Source organism: Lytechinus variegatus, chromosome 7 (genome assembly GCF_018143015.1).
Source record: "Lytechinus variegatus isolate NC3 chromosome 7, Lvar_3.0, whole genome shotgun sequence".
In the NCBI taxonomy this organism is placed as follows: Eukaryota; Metazoa; Echinodermata; class Echinoidea; order Temnopleuroida; family Toxopneustidae; genus Lytechinus; species Lytechinus variegatus.
In genome coordinates, this window is record NC_054746.1 from 5061673 (window position 1) to 5084728 (window position 23056).

The 23056-nt window shown below is 35.0% G+C and overlaps 1 protein-coding gene across 1 annotated transcript; it reads left to right on the forward strand.

Annotated features, from left to right (window-relative positions):
- The first annotated feature begins 4517 nt into the window (after positions 1-4517).
- On the forward strand, positions 4518-15929 carry LOC121418269 (regulator of microtubule dynamics protein 3-like). The gene is made up of 8 exons (XM_041612045.1): positions 4518-4980; positions 6757-6934; positions 7300-7411; positions 8296-8432; positions 10412-10489; positions 13734-13886; positions 14758-14838; positions 15757-15929. Exons 1-8 carry the CDS (start codon positions 4622-4624, stop codon positions 15805-15807), a joined length of 1149 nt encoding a protein of 382 aa, XP_041467979.1. The 5' UTR covers positions 4518-4621; the 3' UTR covers positions 15808-15929.
- The last annotated feature ends 7127 nt before the right edge of the window (positions 15930-23056 follow it).

Sequence of the window (23056 nt, forward strand, 5' to 3'; positions counted from 1 at the left end):
GACGTACGGATGGGGGACTTGGGCGCCCCCAATTTTTCACGACCAAGAAACAAAAGAGAAAGGAAAAAGAAAAGGAAAGAAAGAAGGGTAAAACATGATATTTTTTAATATCATATCAAAATCTATCTCAAAATTTGATTTTTGTAATAAAAATGTTGATTTTTGAATAGCTCTCTTTGCTCGCTCGCATCATTTTATAAACTTTACCTAATAAGCAATATCTAGCCCCTCATTTATTTTTGGCTCTTTACACCTTTGGTTGCTACATGAAACCAATAATTCTTTTGACAAAATCAATATAACCCTAAAATGATAATTAATATTTAGCATAATCAGGCTTATAAAGTAATGATCATTGTAAGTTGTCTTCATAGCGTAATTGACAACTAAACTGTTTGGTTATTACAACCTGGTTACATCAATCACTTTTACTAATTGCTATTGCTATGTAATTAGTGTGAATTGTTCTCTGATTAAGAAATTGCACCCTTAAAAATACGATGTTGTTATTTACACTTTTATTCTTCTTTCCTACAGTTCATCATAAATCTCTTATGCTCTATAGGTATTCCAACAACAGGCGTGCGGATCCAAAGGCTGAGCGCACCTAGCCCTTTCTTCCCCGTCCTTTTATGTCTGATTTCCATTTGTGTGTGTGTGTGTTGGAGGGGGGGGGGGTGTGCGTGAAAAAGTGCCCCACCTCTTGTCAGTCCTGGGTCCTACCCCTTATTGGTTCTCCATATTTCTGACATAGCAGCAGCGTGGATGGAATTCTACGGCACAGATCCACCCCCGTTGTCCTCATCTGCTCCGTGTTTTAGCCCCCCCCCCCTCCCCCCAAGAATTACTGTGATGCTTGACTGACTGAATGATAATTTTCCATTTCGTCTTTGATAAAGATTAAAATCATACCTTCATTCCGTTGGAACAGGACAAAAGTATTGAAGCTGATTTTAGCTGAAGCAACATAGGTCCCCTCTATGTTCCACTCCCAAGTCCTTTAAGGAGACGAATTATTTTAAATGCTTTATTTCCATACTGATAAACTTTATGTAGGTATTATCTTATTTTGGTTTGCAAATTTTTGATCAATTCTAAAATGTGGCTTTGTAGGTATGCATGAATGGAGGATCGGGGGGGGGGGGGGGGGTGGCCGGGTGGGGAAAGTCTCGCCCATCAGTTCACAGTTCAGAATAAGTACATAAAATTATAGGTTGTTGTATATATAGGTTTAACCATAATGTAATTACTTCTATATCTCAAGATGTCACAGAACTTTTCTTTAATCTGCAATTAGTTGAGTGCTTGATCTCTCCCCGGTTCCATCATTCAAAACCGCGACCATTATTATGCAACAGTCATACCAATGAAGTCGATCACAGACCGATCACAGCTATGACGTTATATCGAATGGCATTAAGTCAATCGTTTTGGAGGCGGTTCTTTTGGTGTGAATGAATAACCATGAAGCTCCTCCCTCATCGTTAAACATTCAACCCTCTTTTCACCACAGAATAGAATGTCCTCGATCTAGCTTTCTCGAATGAATCCTTGATGTTGCTTTCTCGCTGATTGGGAATCCGTATTCTAATTTCTCCAAAAAAAAAATATGTTTTTACTCGGTGCGTGTGACGACGCAGCGGAAGGCCTTGCGTTTTTGCTTATGGTGGTGGTAAAACGAAATTCGACCAAGAAGTGACTGTACTTTTTATTCAGGGTCTATTGTCTTCATGCCACGAGTGATCTTGGCTCGCGCAGGTTTAGGGTATGAGTTTGAGAAAAAGCATGGGAGATAAGAATAACAATGGATGATTATCTAGGAATGATTCCGTTCAATGCAATGTGTAATATATTATGAAGAATAAACCTGAAGGACGCACGTGTGAGATATATAAAATCTACAGATTATCAGAGGGAGAGAGAAAGAGAGAGATGGGGGGAGGGTGGAGGAGGGGGGGGGGTGAAGCGAGGACATGAGAAGATTGGTAAAAGGGAGAGAGAGAGAGAGGGAGAGAGAGAGAGAGGGGGGAGAGAAAGGAAGAGGTAAAACTAACATGTGGGCCGCGAGAGGGTATTCATACACAGAGAGAAAAAAATTATGGAGAGAGAAAAAAAAAAGAGACGAAAAATATAATGCCTATTTATGTTGCCTTTATTCTAGATTATATCATAAAACACAAACGATTTGAATGTAGGCCAGAGGTTAGTATAAACAGCACGTTAAAGGTCGGTCCCAGACGTAAATAATCATATCTGATTGATACACGTCTGACAAAACTCAAACACACACACAGCTAAATAATAAAGTAGGGTTATACTGTCAACTATTTTAAATTATGATGTATAGGCATCCATTTTCTAAATAAAAAATGATTATATATACCCATATTTCAATTTGGTAAGTTCTCTTTCATATCTTATGACATGGATTTTTGTAATCATTGGGTAATACAAAAAACGGGGAGAAAAACATTATTTTTTGTAAAAAAAAGCCGTAGGATGATTACGAAAAAAAATATCAAGATTGTGCAATATTATTGTCACCGATAGATGGCGTTATGCGCTAAAAAAATATAGGGGTTCAACATGACTTGGGCAGGTGGAACCGTGGGACCCCTTATAGAACTCTAAGATGTTTTTTTCCCCTAATCACATCTTGGTCAGTTATTTTTGTTTGACATGGAATCAATAATTGACCAATCCCAACCACTTTAAACTGTAAAAACTGAAAGGAAATGAGTCTGATGTATACAGATAATGATTATGTGTTTAACAAAAAAAATGACAATAAATCACTAAGAGCTATATACAAAAAATAATTATGTAATGTCAAGATTTGACATAAGATCGCTGCGATTCACACAGCTCAATCGCAGAGGTGCAAAGGTGTCACTAGAATTTTTGACAGGGTCGAGGATGGGTAACCGGAAACCCCCAAAATGTGAGATTTTTTTTCATGAAGAGTAAAAGATTGTATTTAAAAGTCTTTGTAAGAACACCTACAGCTTTAGTTTGATGCTTTTGAATTCGGGGGGGGGGGGGGGGTAAGTGAAAAAGACAGGATGGAGAAACAAAGGCTCTAACTCCCCACTCCTATGGTGCCGCCACTGAGCAATCAGACAGTGTATATATATATTTCAATGTGGTTCAATGTATTCCTCTGGTTAAAAAAATCCCAAACAAAATATAACACGACAAAACTTCGAATCCGTCGTAGATGGCGTAGTGACAAGTCAAAGCGCTGCCGGATGAATGTTTTATTCCAACAGAAGCTATCTTTAAAGGTAAAGTCCACCCCAGCAAAATGTTGATTTGAATATGTAGATAAAAATCAAACTAGCATAACATCAAAATCGGATGTAAATAAGAAAGTTATGGCATTTTAAAGTTTCGTTTATTTTTCACAAAACAGTGACATGCAAATGAGTCAGTCGATGATGTCCATCACTCACTATTTCTTTTGTTTGAATTATACAATATTTCATTTTTTTTACAGATTTGAACTAGGGACCGACTTGACTGAACAATATAGTATTAAAAATGCTAATTCCACATGTTAAAAGAGGAATTAATCACTGCTTCACTTGACAATGAGGAGAAAATGAGAATAATTCATAGTTTATACAATAAAATTCAAAAGAAATAGTGATTGCATGACATCATTAGTCTCCTCATTTGCATACCGACAAGGATGTGCAAATAACTGTTTTGTGAAATTAAGCGAAACTTTAAAAGGTCATAACTTTATTATGTTACATCCGATTTTGTTGAATTTTTCAGTGTTATGCTTGTTGGATTTTTCTCTCTCTTTATTCAAATATTTTTTTGTTGGGGTGGACTTGTCCTTTAAGCAGTCATGATTCAGAGGAAGTCTAAACCTATTATCTATTATGGCCTACTAAGAGGAACCTTTCTTGTTCAAATCCGTAATTGAAAACAAAATTAATTGACCCAAAGTAGGGAGGACGTGAAACTTAGGACGTAAGGAGGGGGACGGGCTTCCAAGTCTCCTCATCAACACTTCAGACCTTCAGACGAAAAGTAAAAATCGTCCAAACTAATTTAGCAGCTAAATCATTCAATTAAATTCAATTTTAATTTATTAGTAGTATAGACACATGTAGGTTTGTGATATACACCAGGGATACATTCTCGTGTATACATTGAAACATTTCTTGAATACAAATGTACTATAATGAATTAAATGACATTAAATTAATCTTGAAATAAAAAAAAATCCACGAGTAGACATAATATGCTCTGAAAACAAGAAATTAATAATGAGTAAACAAACAAGTACTTTGAAAATAAAACAAGCAAAAAAACACACACACTCACACAAACGAGTACCGGGTACAGAACATCTAACAAAAATAAAGTGAAGTAGAATAAAAAAAAATACATGTTAAATGAATAATTAGTAGAGTCCATGGTCTGCGAAGACTGCCATTATTGAATAGACAAAAGGGGGGGAATAATAATAAAGCGTCGCAGTTCGCACATGCAGCTTACCATAGTTTACTGCGGAAAATATGAACTGTGACCTGCCGCTGATTGTACGGGAAATCATTAATTTTCTCCTTTTTTGCATTACTATTCTCTCGTGCATTTTAACATAAAGATGCTGAAAAATCTAATGACCTGGAAAGAATTTGGACTCGGTCTTCTTGTAGGAGCAAGTGGAACGATTGTCGTCACTCACTTAGTAAACAATATTTGGCCAAGTGATGTGCAAAGGCTCGCAGAAGCTACCAGGGAACTCCAACGGGAGTGCAGGGAGCTCCGGGCAGCTCTCCGAGCGTCCTCCGACGAGACGGATGGTGAAGTTCGCAGACGTGGAGGACGACCAAGAACACCCGGAGACACTCGGCCTCGAAGTCGGGGCGGTGGTATGAAGAGAGTTGGATCAGAGATAATATCATTGCACCCTAGCACAAGTGATGAAGATGAAGATCTTGACTTTGAAGAAGCTTACGAGGGGTGAATAAAAATCCAAATTTATTTCCATGATTTCTGCATAATCTAAGTACTAGTGCCTACTACTAGTACTAGTGGATTGTATTTCCGAACACTTTATGAATTCAATCATAACAAACACAATATTCTCATAAAATAATCATATTTTCATAAACTTACTTCACCAAACTTTCACCATAAACACTCATATACTTACAAAATATAAACATAAAATTTTTGCCGAAATCATTTTTCTTTTTCACGTTATCAGCTTCCAATCAGACCCTCACTCCCCTCAGACTTTGCATGTGAAATATTTTGGTGACTTGAAAATGGTATGATATCATCACCAAACGTGTGTTTTCTATGGGTAAATTTATGCAATACTGCCCTCAATTTATTGCTATCAATAATACAACACTGTTGTATTATTAATAGCAATAAATTGAGGACAGTATTGCATGATTTATTTTACAGGCATTAAAGAAAATTACAATGTTTCAACTTACCCCGCGTTCCAACTAACCCTGATCTCCCCTACATGCAGCAGTATGAGTTGTAGACATAACTTATAGGATTGTCTCATTACTTGCCTGGCCAAAACTAACCTTAAAACTTTATTTTGTCAAATGAAGATAAGTGTTTTTGATAAATCTCATTTAATGATTTATGTAGCTATTCATGAAGAAAAACAAAAGACATGCACTACCAGCCATCTGTATCAAGAAAACCACTTGCCTTAAACATATTTCAGATAGATTTCAAATTTGAATATCATAAGGGAAAATCAACAATAGCAAATTAATCTGGTCTTCAGTTTCAATTATTGTAGAGCAATGCCACTTTTCTTTTAGACACATTTCTAAATTGCAGCACATGAAAAAAAGAGCATGAGAAATCAATAATGCCAATATAAATAGGGGCATGAAAGCCAATCAACAGGTTATCCACTGCCACATATGGCATCCAATGGCCTTGCGTTAGTCTGCAAGTACAGACTCAAATTTGGCACTTTAATTAAAACCATGTTTGGAGTTCAGACTAGACTCCAAACTTTCTGTTTGAGCCAGCCATAGTATGGGAGACCTGGGGCCGATTGCACGAAAGGGTCTTTGCAAGGACCGTCTTTCGTGTCGCCCATCTTTTATGATGCGCCATGTGAAACGCATTTTAAATAAATCATCTGCAAACATATTTCATTCGTCCATTAAAATAAACAAAATATTTGTTTATAAAATGATGTGATATCATGAAATTGTACAAAATTTGATTTAAAAGCCAGCTTACGAATCTTATTCTTTATCATAAATTTCAGAAACGCCCCGCTTATAGCGTATCATAAAAGATGGGCGACACGAAAGACGGTCCTTGGAAAGACCATTTCGTGCAATCGGCCCCAGGGTTAGTTGGAACATGGGGTAAGTTGAAACATTGTAATTTTCTTTAAAGCCTGTAAAATAAATTTATTCAATACTGCCCCCAATTTATTGCTATTAATAATACAAGTGTTAAATTATTATTGCAATAAATTGAGGGCAGTATTGCGTAAATTTATTTTACAGGCGTTCAAGAAAATTACAATGTTTCAACTTACCCCATGTTCCAACTAACCCCGGTCTCCCCTACAGTGAATCTAGTCTCACTACTTCAGATTCTGTATTATTATGTATTACACACTATGCAAATTGTGGAAACATAGGGTCTGTGCCTGCAGACAAGCTTTGGATTAAGTTCAGCCCTGAATACATGCTGAAAAAAAAGTGAAATGAAAATTATCCCCCTGTTATCTTATCTACACAGATTCACTACCCCCGAGTATCCACTCCTTTACAAAGATGCCCCTGAACAGAGGTTTCAGAGCATAGCAACAACTTCAGAGGAGCTGAAAGAATTCTTGGTGGAAATTGACAAACTCTTTGATGGTTCCCAATCTGATCACCAGGAAGCCCTTCGGAGAATGCTAGCTAAAGAGTCTCAGGTATGCCCCTGATTTGATAATGATACTTGAAAATCTGGCTCCATATATTTTAATGGGGGATGGAACTCTTGCCACAAATCCATGCTTGTTTAATCAATAAGTTTTCTTTTACTTGTTGAAAATAATAATTTATTTGACATTTTGTACGATAAAAAAAGTATATTTGTATTTGATGAGGTTTTAAATTTCTTAAAATTTGAAAACGATTGTAAAATAGAAAATTACATCAACTATACCATCAGAGATAAACTTTGGAGATCTGGACTATCTATGTATATGTATTCAATGTTTTTTTCTTAGAAGTGACTCTAAAAAAAGAAATAAATTCAATGTATTGAGCAACGTCTGTGTTTCTATCCCCCTAGTATACGTCAGAGTCAGAATTCTTATGGCGGTTAACAAGGGCTAAGATCTTAGTCTCTGAGGTTTGTAGAATTGAAGGTAATGATGAGGAGCGCAAGAGACTTGTTTTTGAAGGTAAGAAATTGAGTGAAAATATGTCAAGAAAAAAAATCCAGAGGGAAAATTATTGTAAAATGATTGGCATGCCTGCTTTTTTCATCATCAAATGCATAAATATCCAGTCTGTAATTCAGATAATTTTCTTTGTTCCACAGTCTTGAAATTACCTGTTTCGGTACATGCATTCACTTGCGAGGCTGCAAGCTTCATGAGGCCTTTATTGTAGATGGTTTTTCTGTTGTAGCATGGTGAAAAGAGAATGATATTTGATGTCATGAAACCAAACCTTTTCATTGATCTAGCTGTTAATAGTTGTGCTTTATTATATCAAGGCATTGTGAGACATCAACATCATTAATTCTTGTCGCTATACATTCTATCCTTTAGTAAGTTATCATCAAAATATCTATCAGAAAGAAAAGAAACTTTGCATTCAATGTAATCAGAGTTGCCAATCAGTAGGACTTTTATCCTGTTAAGTAGGATTTTAAGTGGAAAGTGACACTAAATTTCATTTTGTACGAATGACAAATTTTTTCGTATGTTTTTCAAAATTTTAAGAAAATGGGATATTAGACTTGAAAATGAGATGAAAAGAAATCAAGAAAAAAAAATCACCTGGCTCGAGTCATTGCATTCATTTTTAAAGAACATTTCAACATTATTAATAAATGGGCATTTATGGATAAAAGCGGGGGTGAAAAGAAAGGAAATTTCACCCAAAGTTGCTAAAATTTCATGTTTTGCTTCCTGAAATCAATGAAATGGGAATCTATTTTCTGTTTCATATTTTTCACAGTTAAGGTTGGCAGCTCTGTGTCATAGTCATTTTTCATCATTACCACGATAATTGTATGTTCAATGACAGGTTTGACTTTATGATTATGTCTTCATTGCAGGAAGGGAGCATGCTAAGTGTGCAATAGATCTGAATGAGGAGAGTTCTGATAGTCATAAATACTATGCAATCACTCAGGGTATTATAACAGACTGGGTGTCTTTCTCAGAAGCAGCTACACTTGGCAATGAGTACAAGGTAGGAGGTCTGATAGTCATAAATACAATGCAATCACTCAGGGTGTACTGTCACATGATGTAGTTTTGACCAATCACTGATGAGAATAAGGTTAGCAGTTAATCAATATCAAAATCAATTATAAACAGTGGAAATATAAGATTATAGACAAATATAAATTAACTCACCAGCTTTTGAGTACTTGCTATAGAATTGGTTGATAGATTCTCCCAATGTAAAAGAATTCTGATAATATCAATTCACATATTCAAATCACATCTCCGGCCTGATGGCATGATGTCTGTTAACAACAGCAGTGCGAAATGTATGTATGATACGAATGAAGAGTATGGAGGTCATGCTGCAATGACGTCTGCACATGAGGCCTTGACATAGTGCGTTGCGATGACATTGAGCGAAGCATTCTCCACAATAATATTGCGCAACTCTCACTTGGATTACACAAGCAATGATAATTCAGAGATGTTAACCAAAGATTCATCAAGAAAGCTTGTTCTCATGATGATGAAAATCCAATGTGTAATAATCCACAAATGTTGACAAGCTTCTTGCTGAGTTAAGAGAGAATAAGGGTAGCAAGGAAATGACAAGTAGAATTGTAATGTCAACACTGAGTGAGTGCAGTGAAATGGGGTTTCTCTTATGCTTCATTCTGGTGTGGTTGTTGCTAATTGAGGAACATGTAGCAACAGTAGCTGAAGAAAAATGTTAAACATTTCCTTTGCTGACAAAAGTACACTGTTGACTGTACATGTATAAACTACATTGTTGATGGTATAAAGATCCATTCTGGACTACATACAAATAAATTCTTGGCCATTACTGAACAATGAACTTCAGACCAGTGGTTGCACAAAAGAATCAGGTTGAGTAGAACAAAAGTATTGCATTGTGGATATCTGTCTTCAATTGCATGATCAAAATAATTAAGGAGGTGATCAAGCTTTGGTCATACTCAGACAAAGGTGTTTGATGACTAAATAAAAAACAGCTTGTTGCTACAGAATACAAAATCACCAAGCCTAAGGTTGAATTGTGGTAACCTGGGGCCGATTGCACAAGAGGGTCATTGCAAGAACCGTCTTTTGTGTCGCCCATTTATTATGATGCGCCATGTGTAACGCATTTTAAATAAATTGCCTACAAACATATATATATATATATATAAAGACGGTCCTTGGAAAGACCCTTTCATGCAATCGGCCCCTTTATAATTGACAATCTGAATGTTGTATGTCATCAAAATTATTTGTGGAACTAATGATATTTCAAAGTTTTGCTTTAATCCCGGTATTTGTACAAAAAAAGTGATAATGAACGTGTTGAGAAGAAATATGGTGTTAAGGGAATCAATCAGTGTCATACTCATTATTTGTTTCATATTTCATTATATGAAATGTGACATATTGATAATCATTCCTTCAGTACTATAAAACTTTGGTGTGATTCCACATGGAAATGTCAAATAAATATATTATTTATCAATATTTGGATGTGATCATTTGTATCCTCAATTCGCTGAAATTAAAATAATCGATGATGAAATACAAAAGAAATAATGAATGTCTTCCTCATTTGCATGCTGACTGGGAACTGAATTCAGCCGTTTTGTTTAATTGAGCAAGGCTTTCTTTTTTTACATTTGAATTTGATAAAATCCTCTAATAATAATGAGATATAAAAGTGATTTATGTACATTCAGGAGATCCCTCAAAACATATCTATTCGATGCATAAAATACCAACTTTGAACTAATGGTCCAATATAAATATCTTGATTACTTTATTCTTACCTTTCACTATTTCTTCTTTAAGCGCATAGGGACATGCTATGCTATGTGTGATGCACTATACAAGAACTGAGCATTATTATGATTAATATTCTCTGTTTTCTTTTCATCTTGTCAAGGTAGACTAGGCCTTAGATATATGAACAAGTTAACGGTATTGATGATTTCTTTCTCATTTAACTTTTTTTAGCAACATATAGAGAGAGCATTGGAGTTAAGACCAGAAGAGCCCTACCTCAATCATCTGTATGGCAGGTTCCTTTTTAGTGTAAGCATTCTGAATTTGACCAGTAATAATAATAATAATAACAATAATAATAATAATATGCAGTTCTTGCATAGCGCATATCACAATTATGAATAATGTCTCTATGCCCTTCCAAAGGACTTGGATATTATTATCCCAGCTGTAGCTTGGCAGCTGTAATTAATAAGATTACAGCGCACATGCATTTCAAGGAATAAATTCCTGCCAGGTACCCATTCATCTCACCTGGGTTGAGTGCAGCACAATGTGGATAAATTTCTTGCCGAAGGAAATTACACCCTGGCTGGGATTCGAACCTCTGTTTCAAAGTCCGGAGACTAATCCACTGGGCCACAACGCTCCAGTAGATCAGTCTTTAAAGTCTGAATATTTCAGGTTGTCTCAATTTCATCAAATCAGTCCATTATCACTCAAATTAACTGGTATTTACTTGTAGAATGTATGTGATATGTCCATTCTTACATTTCAGAGTATCGACCCTAGAGGGTTAATTGACTTTGTTCGATCAGTTCATCTATCATTCATAATTTATTTAAGCATACTTAAAACATCAAATATCAGAGTTGCTAATTTTCCGGATTTTTCCGGAATTCCGGATTTTTTCCTTTGCTGAAAAATATTCAGGAAAAAAAATCGATTGTCAAAGTGAAATCCCTCCAAATCTTGTCACGGTGTTCGCTACGGAGAGCGCAATTTCAATTTTGGATGGCCAATTTGCGCAGACGGAAAATTATTAGCGTTGTGCACAGCATGAAGTTTAGCTGGTACTGTACTTGCACGGTACGCGCGAGCAATACATTGTAGCAGTTGCAAACGCCGCTCTATACCCTGCAGGGATACGGGTGTCAGCGCTATCCCAGTCGGGCGATCGCCCGGTAGAACCGCTCGAAGCACGGCCCGGTGTGGCTGCAATTGCCTGCTGCTGCGTGAGTGATTGGTTGTCTGCTGCGGGATTTCAGCTAATCGGCTTGGACTGCATTTCTACCCTTATTTCCCAGTCACCATTTACAAATGTCTGAAATCATCGAGAGAGAAGAAGGATGTGTCAGAGATTTATACCCCTTTCATAAACCCAATTAAAATGAATTAGGCGGCTAATAGCAGCATAATTTGGTCGTAAAATTGGAGGAGGACAAGAGTTATCCGCATTACTCTGATGCTGCTATTATCTGCATAATAGCAGCATCGGGATAAGATTTTGAGTTTATGAACGCATTTCCAAATAATGCGGATAATTGCCATGGTGCGGTCACAAGGTCATCCTTTTCCAACACAACCGCATCGGAGGGGGCGTGTCCAGTTGTCATGGCGATTATCCGCCTTTTTCAGGACGGGCGCTCGTAAAAATAATGCGGCTTATTTTCGGAGTTTATGAACGCAATTTTTATTGAATTATCCGCATTACTCTTAGGCGGCTAATTGGAGGATAGGTTTATGAAAAGGGTATTAGACGAAGGAGTAAAAAACAAATGGCGATGGTCCTGGCTCGAGATCAAAGATGAGAATGGGGATTACCTAGCTATCAGAACATGTAGCTGCTACACTCACTACCAAAAAATGAAAACTGCAAATTTTCCTGTATTTTCAGCTGAAAACCTATTTGCTACCATGAAATATGTGTTCTCTGGTGCATATTCATCAATTCATATGTGTGAACTTGTGATTTATGGATTTTCAATAGTATAGGATTGTCTTGTTGATGAGTACAGTGAGTGAAAAAGGGCACCCCAGCTGCTACATACACCCGTCCCGAGTCGCACCCATTGGCTGCAGCATATTAACCCGCAGCAGGTTAACCCGTACCGTAATGAGTACGGGTTACATGATTTTTTTTTTGAGCACCTTTCTTGCCTATGATATGAAGTTTATTATGTCATTAATTATTTGTTATGTACTACTGTAGATTAATGATTTCAGCCCTCTAAAAAATAAGAAAACGTTCCAGCTTCAGGGGGCTTCGCCCTTGACCCCGCCAGGGGCCCTGGGCGGGCCCCTGGAACCCCGGCCTGGGTTTTCAGGATTTTTTTGAGCTATCAGTTAGCATCTCTGAAATTTAGAGTGGCTGAAGAAGTATAACCTTATAAGCATTCTTATGTATAGATATTGATTTTATGGATAGTTGAAAACTTGAAATGAAATTATTCAATAATTCAACTTCTGTCCCTAAAGCAGTTTATCAATATAAATTAAAATACAATCGATTTGTTTAGCGTATTAACCCTATCTAGGCCAGGGGGGCCTCGTTGGCCCCCTCAACGAGTCGCGCAATATTTTCGCTGCGCAAATTTTTTTAACCGCGCTGCTCGCTGACTTTTTACTTTCAAGTCTTGCGCAACTTTTGAGACCAATTTTGTGTCACCCAGGTACACGGTTCCGAAATTACGCAATGTTATGTAAGTGCATGTCAGACCAAAAATTGCTCAAAAACGTGATTTTGTGTACAAAGTCAATGTAAATTGTGTTTTCAACCAAAAATCATAAATGAATCATTATTTTTTAGTTTTGCTGGTCTAAATGTATGTATTTTTTGCTGTTTATGATCTTAGAAGAGTCCCCAACAAATTTTATTGAAAAAGCAATAAAAAACAAAGGGTAAAAAAAACAAAGAAATACATAAGAAATTGCAAAAAACAATGTAATACATAAGAAATTGATCTGATATCACAACTTTTTTCATGTAAACTTGCTAAGAACACCACAAAGAGATTTTATGCCAAAAATTAAAACATTTGGAGCTTTATTTATGGAGTTAGAGCAAAAAGTATGATTTCCCGTACTGAATACGCATAAATTAGCATAATTACTTAATGACAATTCGCATGAAAAAAATTACTATACTATTTTGTAGATTATATCCCAGACAACCTGCATGCCAATTTTCGGCACGATCGCGCGGTCGACGGCCGAGATCTGAAGGCCCCCCCCCCCCGGCCATATGAACTCCCAAAATACCCCGGCCAAGATAGGGTTAAGTCAGCTTTGTCATGTTATGTTGTCAGTAATCAGCAAACTTGAAGGACACTTAATGCCAATAATTCTATGTAAATGTTTATAAAACAAGACCTACTAATGCCTAAGATTGATTTTTCAGTATCAAACTCTTTATGAAATAATGTCAATTAGTTCATGATGATACAATTTTTTTACGTGAATGAAATTGCTTATATGAAAATAATGTATCGTGTATGATAGTTGTAATCATAAAATCACTGACTTGTATTTCTTTGTGAACCCCCCCCCTTAGATTGCAAATTTAGGGTGGATGCAACGAAAGGCTGCTATTATGATGTACGGTCTGTCTCAAAGTCTCAGTCTAGATGACGCCCTCGCTTGGTTTGAAAAGGCAGAGGAACTTCAACCTGGTTTTTCCAATCTCAATCCATTCTATTCAGCAAAAGTTCGTATGATATTCAACATTTTGATAAAATCAATGCATGAATATGCACCTGTTCACATATTTTTTCATGAATGGAGCTTATTCAATATTTACTCCCCCAACTCGTAACTCTGCATTAAAGTTAATAAAAGAAAATGACAAAGCTTAACATATTCCTTGCATTAAAAGTAAAAGTGACTTCAATCCCTGAGAAGTTTTCAAAGAAGTGGGGAAATATTTTTTCTCTAAATCATATCAAGCCACACACTGAACTCTTTTTAGGATGTTTTTTTTTTCATTAGCCTATTTAGGGCCTTTACTTGATATGAAATAAGTTTTATGACCTTATTTGAATTGAGAATGTCACAGCTGATTGAACATGAATTATTGAGCTTACATTTGCAAAATTTGATACACTCGGGAATATTTGAGATACTTATTTTTTTGTGCATGTAAGTGATATGTTAATTCAGGTTGAATTCAAATATGGGATTCGTAGACTGAAGCTCATAACTGATCGCATTTTCTATAGACATGAAATGAAGAGGAGGAAGGCCATTGCATACTTTTTAAAATTTTTTATCATTTTTTTGGGGGGTGTCCCAATCCATTGCATACTTTTTATTTTTTCTTTGTACATTCTTTTTTTAAATGGGTAGATAATCCACTTGAGGCTTTTTAACAAATGCCTTGAGCCGCCTTTGCAGCGAGAATCTCAATTGTCTTACCACATCTAATCCTCCCCATTCACCATACACAAAACAATTGGGAATGTCAGGAGAACTGCTGGAAAAAAGACACTGAGAGTAATTCCTGTTAAAAGTAAAAAAAAAGATGATAGGGAGATTATTGGTAAGGTGTCTAATGCATCATTTTTTACATTCATCAACAGTGTTACATTGCCAAAGGACAAACTGACGTTGCAGTGGAATTCTTGCGCAAGGCCGTTTCCGATCCTGGCAGGAGTTTCGAGGTGTGTACAAGATGGTGTATAGCAGTTTCATGATCCTATATATTGAAATATTCCTGTGCAAATGATTTGCTGTGTCATCCAAATTATTCACTTGAGATGAGGAAGAAATACAGTGTAGAATAATATTTGATATGACCTATGTCCTATTTCTAATATCTGATAAGGTGTAAGTAAATATCTCATGAAACATAGAAGGAACATCTATACTAAGGTGTATTTTGATGCATAGAGTGTACCATTACCCCCTTTTAATAGGCCTAGGTTATGTCTCACTTTTGTAAGAATTCTTGTGACTTCAGTGAATAGATAGGTCTGTATACTATAATTGTTAATTTACGTCACGGATACATTGCTTTGTATAGGAGTGGTACAGTCTAATTTCATTGCAAATATTTTACATTGAAGACAAGGAAGCACTTCAAGAGTTATCAATATTCCTTTGATTCCTAGGGCCAGTTGCATAAAACTTTTATGCAACAAAAAAAATGGCAAACTAAAATAATGCCATTATTCACTTATACATTCAAAAGCTGGCCCCCAAAATACCAGTGTTTTTTCTTTAATAATAATAATAAACAGTTCTTGTATAGCGCATATCACAATTATGAATGTGTCTATGCGCTTCCAAAGGACTTGGATAGTATTACCCCAGCTGTAGCTTGGCAGCCTTAATTACTAAGATTACAGCGCACACGCAATTCATGGAATAAATTCCTGCCAGGTACCCATTCACCTCACCTTGGTTGAGTGCAGCACAATGTGGATAAATTTCTTGCCGAAGGAAAGTACGAACAAACGACCCTCTGTTTCAAAGTCCGGACACTAATCCACTGGGCCACAACCCTCCGCTTTCTTTTATGCAACAGGTTCCTGTAGTCATTCTTTATTATATCACATTTTTTCTGTATCTGTCTGCAGGAAAACGAAGTACGACAAGAGGCAAAAGAACTTCTTCAGAGGTATGAATGAGATCGGAAAGAGGTTGGAGGTGCGATAGCTCAGCTGGTAGAGCGGGAATTCGTATTCCGGTGACCCGGGTTCGATTCCCACTTGATGCGCTAGTGCCATTTGGTAAGGCATTAATCCTCATTACCAGGTCCTTCGGAGAGGACCCTAAGCCGTCGGTCCTCTGGTTGCTTGCTTGCTTACAAAGCATTCATGCTTTCTTAGCAATCAGGTAAAAAATCCCCATCAATCAAGTACAGTAAGAAGCAAAAGAACTTCTGCAGAGATATGACTGAGATCAGATATAGGGTAAAAGGTCTACAAACCATGCTGCTCAGCTAGCACAAGGTGCATGTTGGTTACCATGCATGTTTACAAATCCCACCCATCCAAGGGCGTGAATATCCAATGTCATGCTATCGATGCTTGAATTTATGCTCCCATCTATTCAGATGTATGAATGTGCTATCTCCATTTGTCTATCGTGTGTATTGTTGTATGATATTACATGATAACTAGCTTAGATAGAGTTAAGGTCCCTTCATAGCAAAATTATGTAAATTTATAAGGTGGTACAAATTCATTTTATGTAATAAACCAGTGATTATTTGTATTCAAGTTAAATGAGTATTTATATGTTTTAAACATAATTACTATGAAATTGATTTAATTGTGTATCATTTTGCTATTTAAGTCTTTCTCTAGAGACTCTAAGAGGCTTTAATAGCAACTTCTTAAAGAGGAGGGGGTTTTGGACCTCTTCAATTCTCCTTCCATAGGGGTAATACAGAGACCCTTTGGCTTGTATAGTTATAAGATGATGGGAAAGTCTACCTAGGTGATAAAGACAATACAAGCGATTAACAAAGAAAATAAAATAAAGCAAATAATCACTTTTGAGGCAAGCTGGATGGGAAAAGATGGCTACATCCAGCTTGCTGAGGAAGTGATAGTTTGAAATCAAGGGTCGATCATATGCTTTATATTCCACATGGAGAACCACTATAAATAGGAAGTTTGATTTAAAAAAAATGAATAGAGTTGATATGCTTGTTTTAATGAATGTATACTGTACGCAAGCATCTAAATCTTGCTCTTACAAGATAATTGTGACCTCAAAGAAATTGTACTGCCATAACAACAAACTAACAGTGATTTTAGATCTTTCAAATGATCAAAATAAATTACTGGCATATTAACATATATTTCAAAGTCCCTGCTAATTTGCCCTGTACACACTGAAATATGATCAAAAGCAAATTGGCATCACTGGCCTAACTTTGCGAATTCAACCTGCTTGAATTTTCCTTCATAAGTAAGAAAAGAAGAGACTTTTTGTCAACCCAAGTAAGAAGATTTGCATTGTTAATTGGGAAAATTTGTAATTATTCAAATCCTTTTATTATGTGAAACAAAATATGTTATGATACCTTTAATAATTATTTGATTTGATTATTTAATAAATTATGCTATGGTACCTATAAAAACATGAATCCTATTTGCAAGGGGTTATTGAATCCTTCACCAAGTTTAATTATGTGCTTGACAGGACAAACAGGAAAGGATTCATGTCTTTCAATGGCAATGGTGTATTGAGTCAATTTTGAAGGAGCAAGATACAGCAGATTGGGTAAAATGTATTAAAAAGTTGTGAAGCGAGCAAGCAAATATTTCCACATTTTTATTAAAATATCAAATCTTGTGATTTTGACATAATATTCAGAAAATGATATCATACTTCACTTTCTATGTTTTCTGTTATTTTCCTTTCCCCTTTTTTTTCCTTGGTAATAATTTTTCATTGGGGGGAGCACCCCGAGCCCCCACCCTCAGTTTGCCACTGCTCAAAGGCACCATAACCTTTGTAGCACATAATGAAAGGATTTGAAACCCAAAAAACACGCTCTCCCATACTTTGGTTTAAAAAAAAATGTTCTTGCCTAAAGGAATATTCAAAGCTAAAAGAGAACAGATTAAAAAGGAACAACAGAACTATTCAAGCAAATAAGTAGATTTGGAAATGAATTTGCCATAATTAGAAAATTATGGCAAAGATAATGAAAAGGTTAAGAGGAAGCCTTCTGATTTGCAAGAAGTCCGACCACCATATTTATCATTTTATGCCATTTTGGCGCAAGCATCCTTTTTTACCCGGACAAAAACATTCCGTGTTCGCTCAAGCATGAACGAAACTAAATTATTTTAATGGCATTTGAAGGATAAGACTCCAGAGCATGTATTGACACCAAAATATAGATCATAATTTGAAACAAAAATTTTATAGACTTTTCAAATCTGTCCCGTTTTTTTATACGCTCTGTATAGTGAACCATGGGCTTCATTTATTAACTCTATGGGAAGATTCTCTGGGCTATAAGGTCTATGAACCCAAATGTGAGTTGATTCCTCGTAATATTCAGGGCTTCATACAGCTTTAAGTTTATTTTTGAAATATGTTTATTTCATGCATTTTTAGAAATAATTTGGGAAACAATTTCCACACCTGCTAAGCAGTCGACCTTTTATACCATTTATTAGCCAAGGGCTTATACATTTGTATTTCAGACTAAAATGTAGTATTTTCAGCAAAGTTTATATTTCATTGTAAGCAGATTATCATCTTCTGTGAATCTAATGTGTCTTTCATGATAGCTATAGGGATATGATGGGGGGGGGGCAGGGGGTGTTGTGTCATTAACCCTTTTGTAAAGTTATGCTCAATCATAAGAACTACTGGAATATATTAAGCTAAATCATTTTAAATCCATTAGCTAAGATTTTAAATATGCAGATATTGATTCATATATTACTGCTCATTTTCTGGGTAAATTGTTATTTTTGCCTCATCTGAATCGAAATTATATGAAGAAAGGTTGTTATATTTTTTATTTCTTTGTTGATAAGTCAGGAAACTACTTTTGCTCATGTTTGGGTTCTTCAAATTAATAATAAAGTAATGATTACTTTAAAAAAATAATTAGAAATATTTACTTTTATGTGTTTTACTTTGTACAAAATTATAAAATATCAAGTTAACAAACTGACAGTTGGGGCATTCAACAATTTTAATAGTATAAGAATATTAGCACAACTTAAGAAGGTTGAGGATCAATATTTTGTAGCATCAACTATGCATATTTATACTTCAGGCTAAAAAAGAAGGTATTTATTGGAACAGCAATCAATTTGGGAATCTACAGTGACATGAGCACATATTGCAGTTATATGTAATGTTTTTATGGTGTCCTGCCTCTCTTTATGAATAGGTGTATGAAATACCCTCCTTGGAGAATCTTAGTACCAGGTTTTATAAAAAAATATTCAAATGATTTCCTTTACTTGGAACTACTCTATGATACATTAAAATGTGTATATATATATATTTTTTTTTTTTGGGGGGGAGGTTATTTTCCTTTTCATTATTAATTTGTAATTTGTGTATATATTGTTTAGTAAATTAAGAAACAACAATAATTTGAACTTATCTGAACTGAAAATGTTATTGAAAAATCTATGAAAATTATATCATTGACAGATTTTATGTTGAACTGCTCTGTTAATCGATATGAAGGAACTGTTTGGGTAAAGAGCTTTTTAATGATTGATGCCATGCTGAATACTTACATTTTTACAATTTCTCTATCACTGCTGCTTGATCACCTAAGCCAAAATGATTCAATTCAATTTTATTGTTTAGCCATGAAATACAAAAACAATACAAGCAAGTTGACAAACATGATATTCAGATTCATTTTCGTATATGCATGTATTGTCCAGTACTGAACAGAAAAAAAATTGAAGGAAGCAAAGAATCAAATTTTGTTGATTGTTTTATTATCATATAGCAGGTTTGTACTTAGTACATCGTAATGAGTGAGTAAATAGTGATGTGTGATTTGCCATAATATATAATTGGCACCTCATATATGTTGTATGTTTTTTAATTTATCTTTTACAAAGTATGCACTGTGCGTTTTATGAAAGGACTTGTCAGATGTTTTTTTGACAATTCCGGTTTCATCTGACAGTTACTATGGTAACAGTGCTTCTCAGCCAATCAAAATCTAAGAAAGTTGTCAGATCTGATAACTTGTCAAACGAAAAATGTTGATGAAATGCTCCCAGGTATGCAAATTTGTGTAATAATTATTACCAGTATTTTTTTTAGTTGAAATACCTCTTGAATACTGCGACGAATGCTTTAGCATCAGGTGCAATCGACTTTGAGACAACAATCCTTTGAAATTTAAATTTTCATTTGCGTTTCATATGAAATATTGCAGAGTAATGTTTAGGTGTAACATTCAACAAACAAACTTGTGTAATAATCTTGTCACTGCCCATTTACATACAATGAACTTTTAGAATGTGTCAGAAATTTTTCAAAAGTAATATTCTTGAAAATTTATTGTAGAAGAGAAAGAGATGAGGTATTCATGTATATGTAAAATTTCCCTTTTTCGTGAAGCGTCACATTACCCTCAATTGGGTAGCAAGATGTCAATATTTAATTTTTCTAATTTTGTGTTCAATGTTTATACATTTGTTTTTATAGATATGTATACATTTATACATATGTACAGCTGTGGAGAAAACAATTCTCAATACATTTTTAATAAATGGTGCCCAGAAATTAGAAAAGCAAGATGGACGTTTATTGCTTGTAAGTTTCATCGAGCGTTGGTTCACTAAAGTAATGATGCTTTAGAGAATAAAGATTGAACAAGTTCAATTCATGTAGTCAGATATTTTATTAAAGCATATTAAAGCATTTTTCACTTAATGTATCATTGTTTTGATACTATGAGTTTCTTGACCTAAAGAAGCAGAATATGAAATTGGTTTATTGTATGGTATATCAGACTTTGGTGTATCAAAACTTGTATAAGACTTGCCAAAAGATGTTTATCCAGACACCAGGTAAAATATTACACTGTTTGTTAATGATGGTATATATCACTCTTATTTTCTTTTCCTTTTTTTCAAATTATTTAAATATCTGAGCTGGTGGGTGTTTCATAAAGCTATTCGTAAGTGAAGAGCGACTTTAAGAACGACTGGTGATCCTTTCTTACGCGCTTAAATCGCCAATGAATATTTGATAGTGAATATCATTTACCAAGAGAAAGGATCTTCTTAAAGTCGCTCTTAACTATTGAACAGCTTTATGAAACGGCCCCCTGGTGTAATATCACATCCCCCCATTCATTCATGAAAGCCTTTGGATATTGAATAATTTGTTAATGGGCAAAATAGCAGAGAATTTGCCACAATCTCAAATCAAAGCATTTGGCAATGTGTAGATTTTTTTTGTGAACAGTAATTATGACTAAGCACACTGCGACACAAGATACAGTTTTCTTTTAAACGGTTCGAACAACTTTACTGCCCAGGGGGGGGTCACAAATATCGTAGTATATAATGCTTCACCACATTGGTCACATCGTGCTCGTTCAGATTACGTTATATTACATTAGACTGAATTCTTTGTGAAATATGTTTATATCTTGTCTCCAAAAAATGGTTACAACCCACCTGAAATGATAATGTTACAAGGGAATTGCAGCAAGTTATTGAGTAAAGTAATGTTTTTAAAATGATGCACGTAACATATTCCATTGTCACATAATCATTCATTTATTTAGTGGAGCGTTGTGGCCCAGTGGATTAGTCTTCGGACTTTGAAACAGGGTCGTGAGTTCGAATCCCAGCCATGGCGTAATTTCCTTCAGCAAGAAACTGATGCACGATGTGCTGCACTCGACCCAGGTGAGGTAAATGGGTACTGGTAGGAAGTATTCCTTAAGAAGCTGTGTGCGCTATGAACGCCTAGCTTAGCCGGGTAATATAGGAGCGCCTTGAGCACCTAACAAGGTGGAAATGTGCGCAATATAAATATCCTATATTATTATTGTCACATAATCATTTAAATATGCAACATTGTAAACTTTACTTTTTGACGAAAAAAAAGAGACAATGACATCAGTTTTTTAAGTACATTCCATGTTATATTTAATGTCAATGAAATACATTAAATAAATGATTTTTTAATCAGATATCTGTATTATTTTTCTATTTCTTCCAAAGAATGTAATTGCACAAAAATATTAGATATTCCTACAATACACAAGTCAGTTTCAAAATGTGTAAGGTATAATGATCACTACCCTTCATATGAAATGCTTACGTTGACCCCGGTCAAAAAATGTCCTTCTGTACCCTTTCAGTAACATAGAAATTACAAATATCATTCATTCTATAAATAAATAACCTTTATTAGAACAAATCTTAATTCTCGATATGGAGGATAAAATTCATTTCTTTAAAACAATCAAAGGTTTCAGCAATCCTGTAAATAAACCCTTCAGATATTCAGTCTTGTGACAATTACAGGCAAGATTTGATTATTGTCGATACTGATATCAAAGTACACATATATTAACTAAGTTTATCATCAACTTACGGAAGACATATAAACCAATGGCACTGTTGTTTAAAATAATTTGCACTCAAAGTGTCCATTCTATATACAATCCAACATATATTAATATTCATTCTGCTCCTAGAGCAACTCGTGAAACTTGTCTCCTTAAGGCGTATTATCATCAACTTGCACTTTTGTCTAATTTCAATGTTTATATATTTAAAAATGGTAAGTTTTATTCCATATCCTGGGTATTGAAACTAACTACATAATACAACAAATTTACAACGTAAAATGAAAACTGTGCAGTACTATTTACTGTAGTCAAATTGCCAGTTAAAATGTTCAAGCACTGGTTGATAATTCCCTGAATATACTGACCTGTAATAATTGTTAGTTAGAATCAACTGTTTTCTTTGTGCTTGATATAAATATGGTGGATATGGAAATTTTCATTCACAAAGTTAATACAAAGGGGATACCAAACACAATAATTATTCATTAAAATCCCTGTAAACTGCTATGATATATAAATATGTTTATTTAAAAGATTTAGTGATAAATCAATTCAATTTAATAAATTATACAACGGCAGCTGATGCACTTGCCATTTAATTAAAACCTGGTAATATTAGCCAAGCGTTTATAATATATATTTTACCAACAAATAAATGTACACAATATGGTATGCAAGAAATCCTAACAGGAAGAACAAATTAATATAGAATACATATAGTGCATACGTTGCAAGTAGGCAAGCATGAATGAATCACACGAGATAGGATACAATCTGTGAAGTTATTATTACATACATTGTTGATGTTTTAAAGGGAAAATTCACCCTGACAT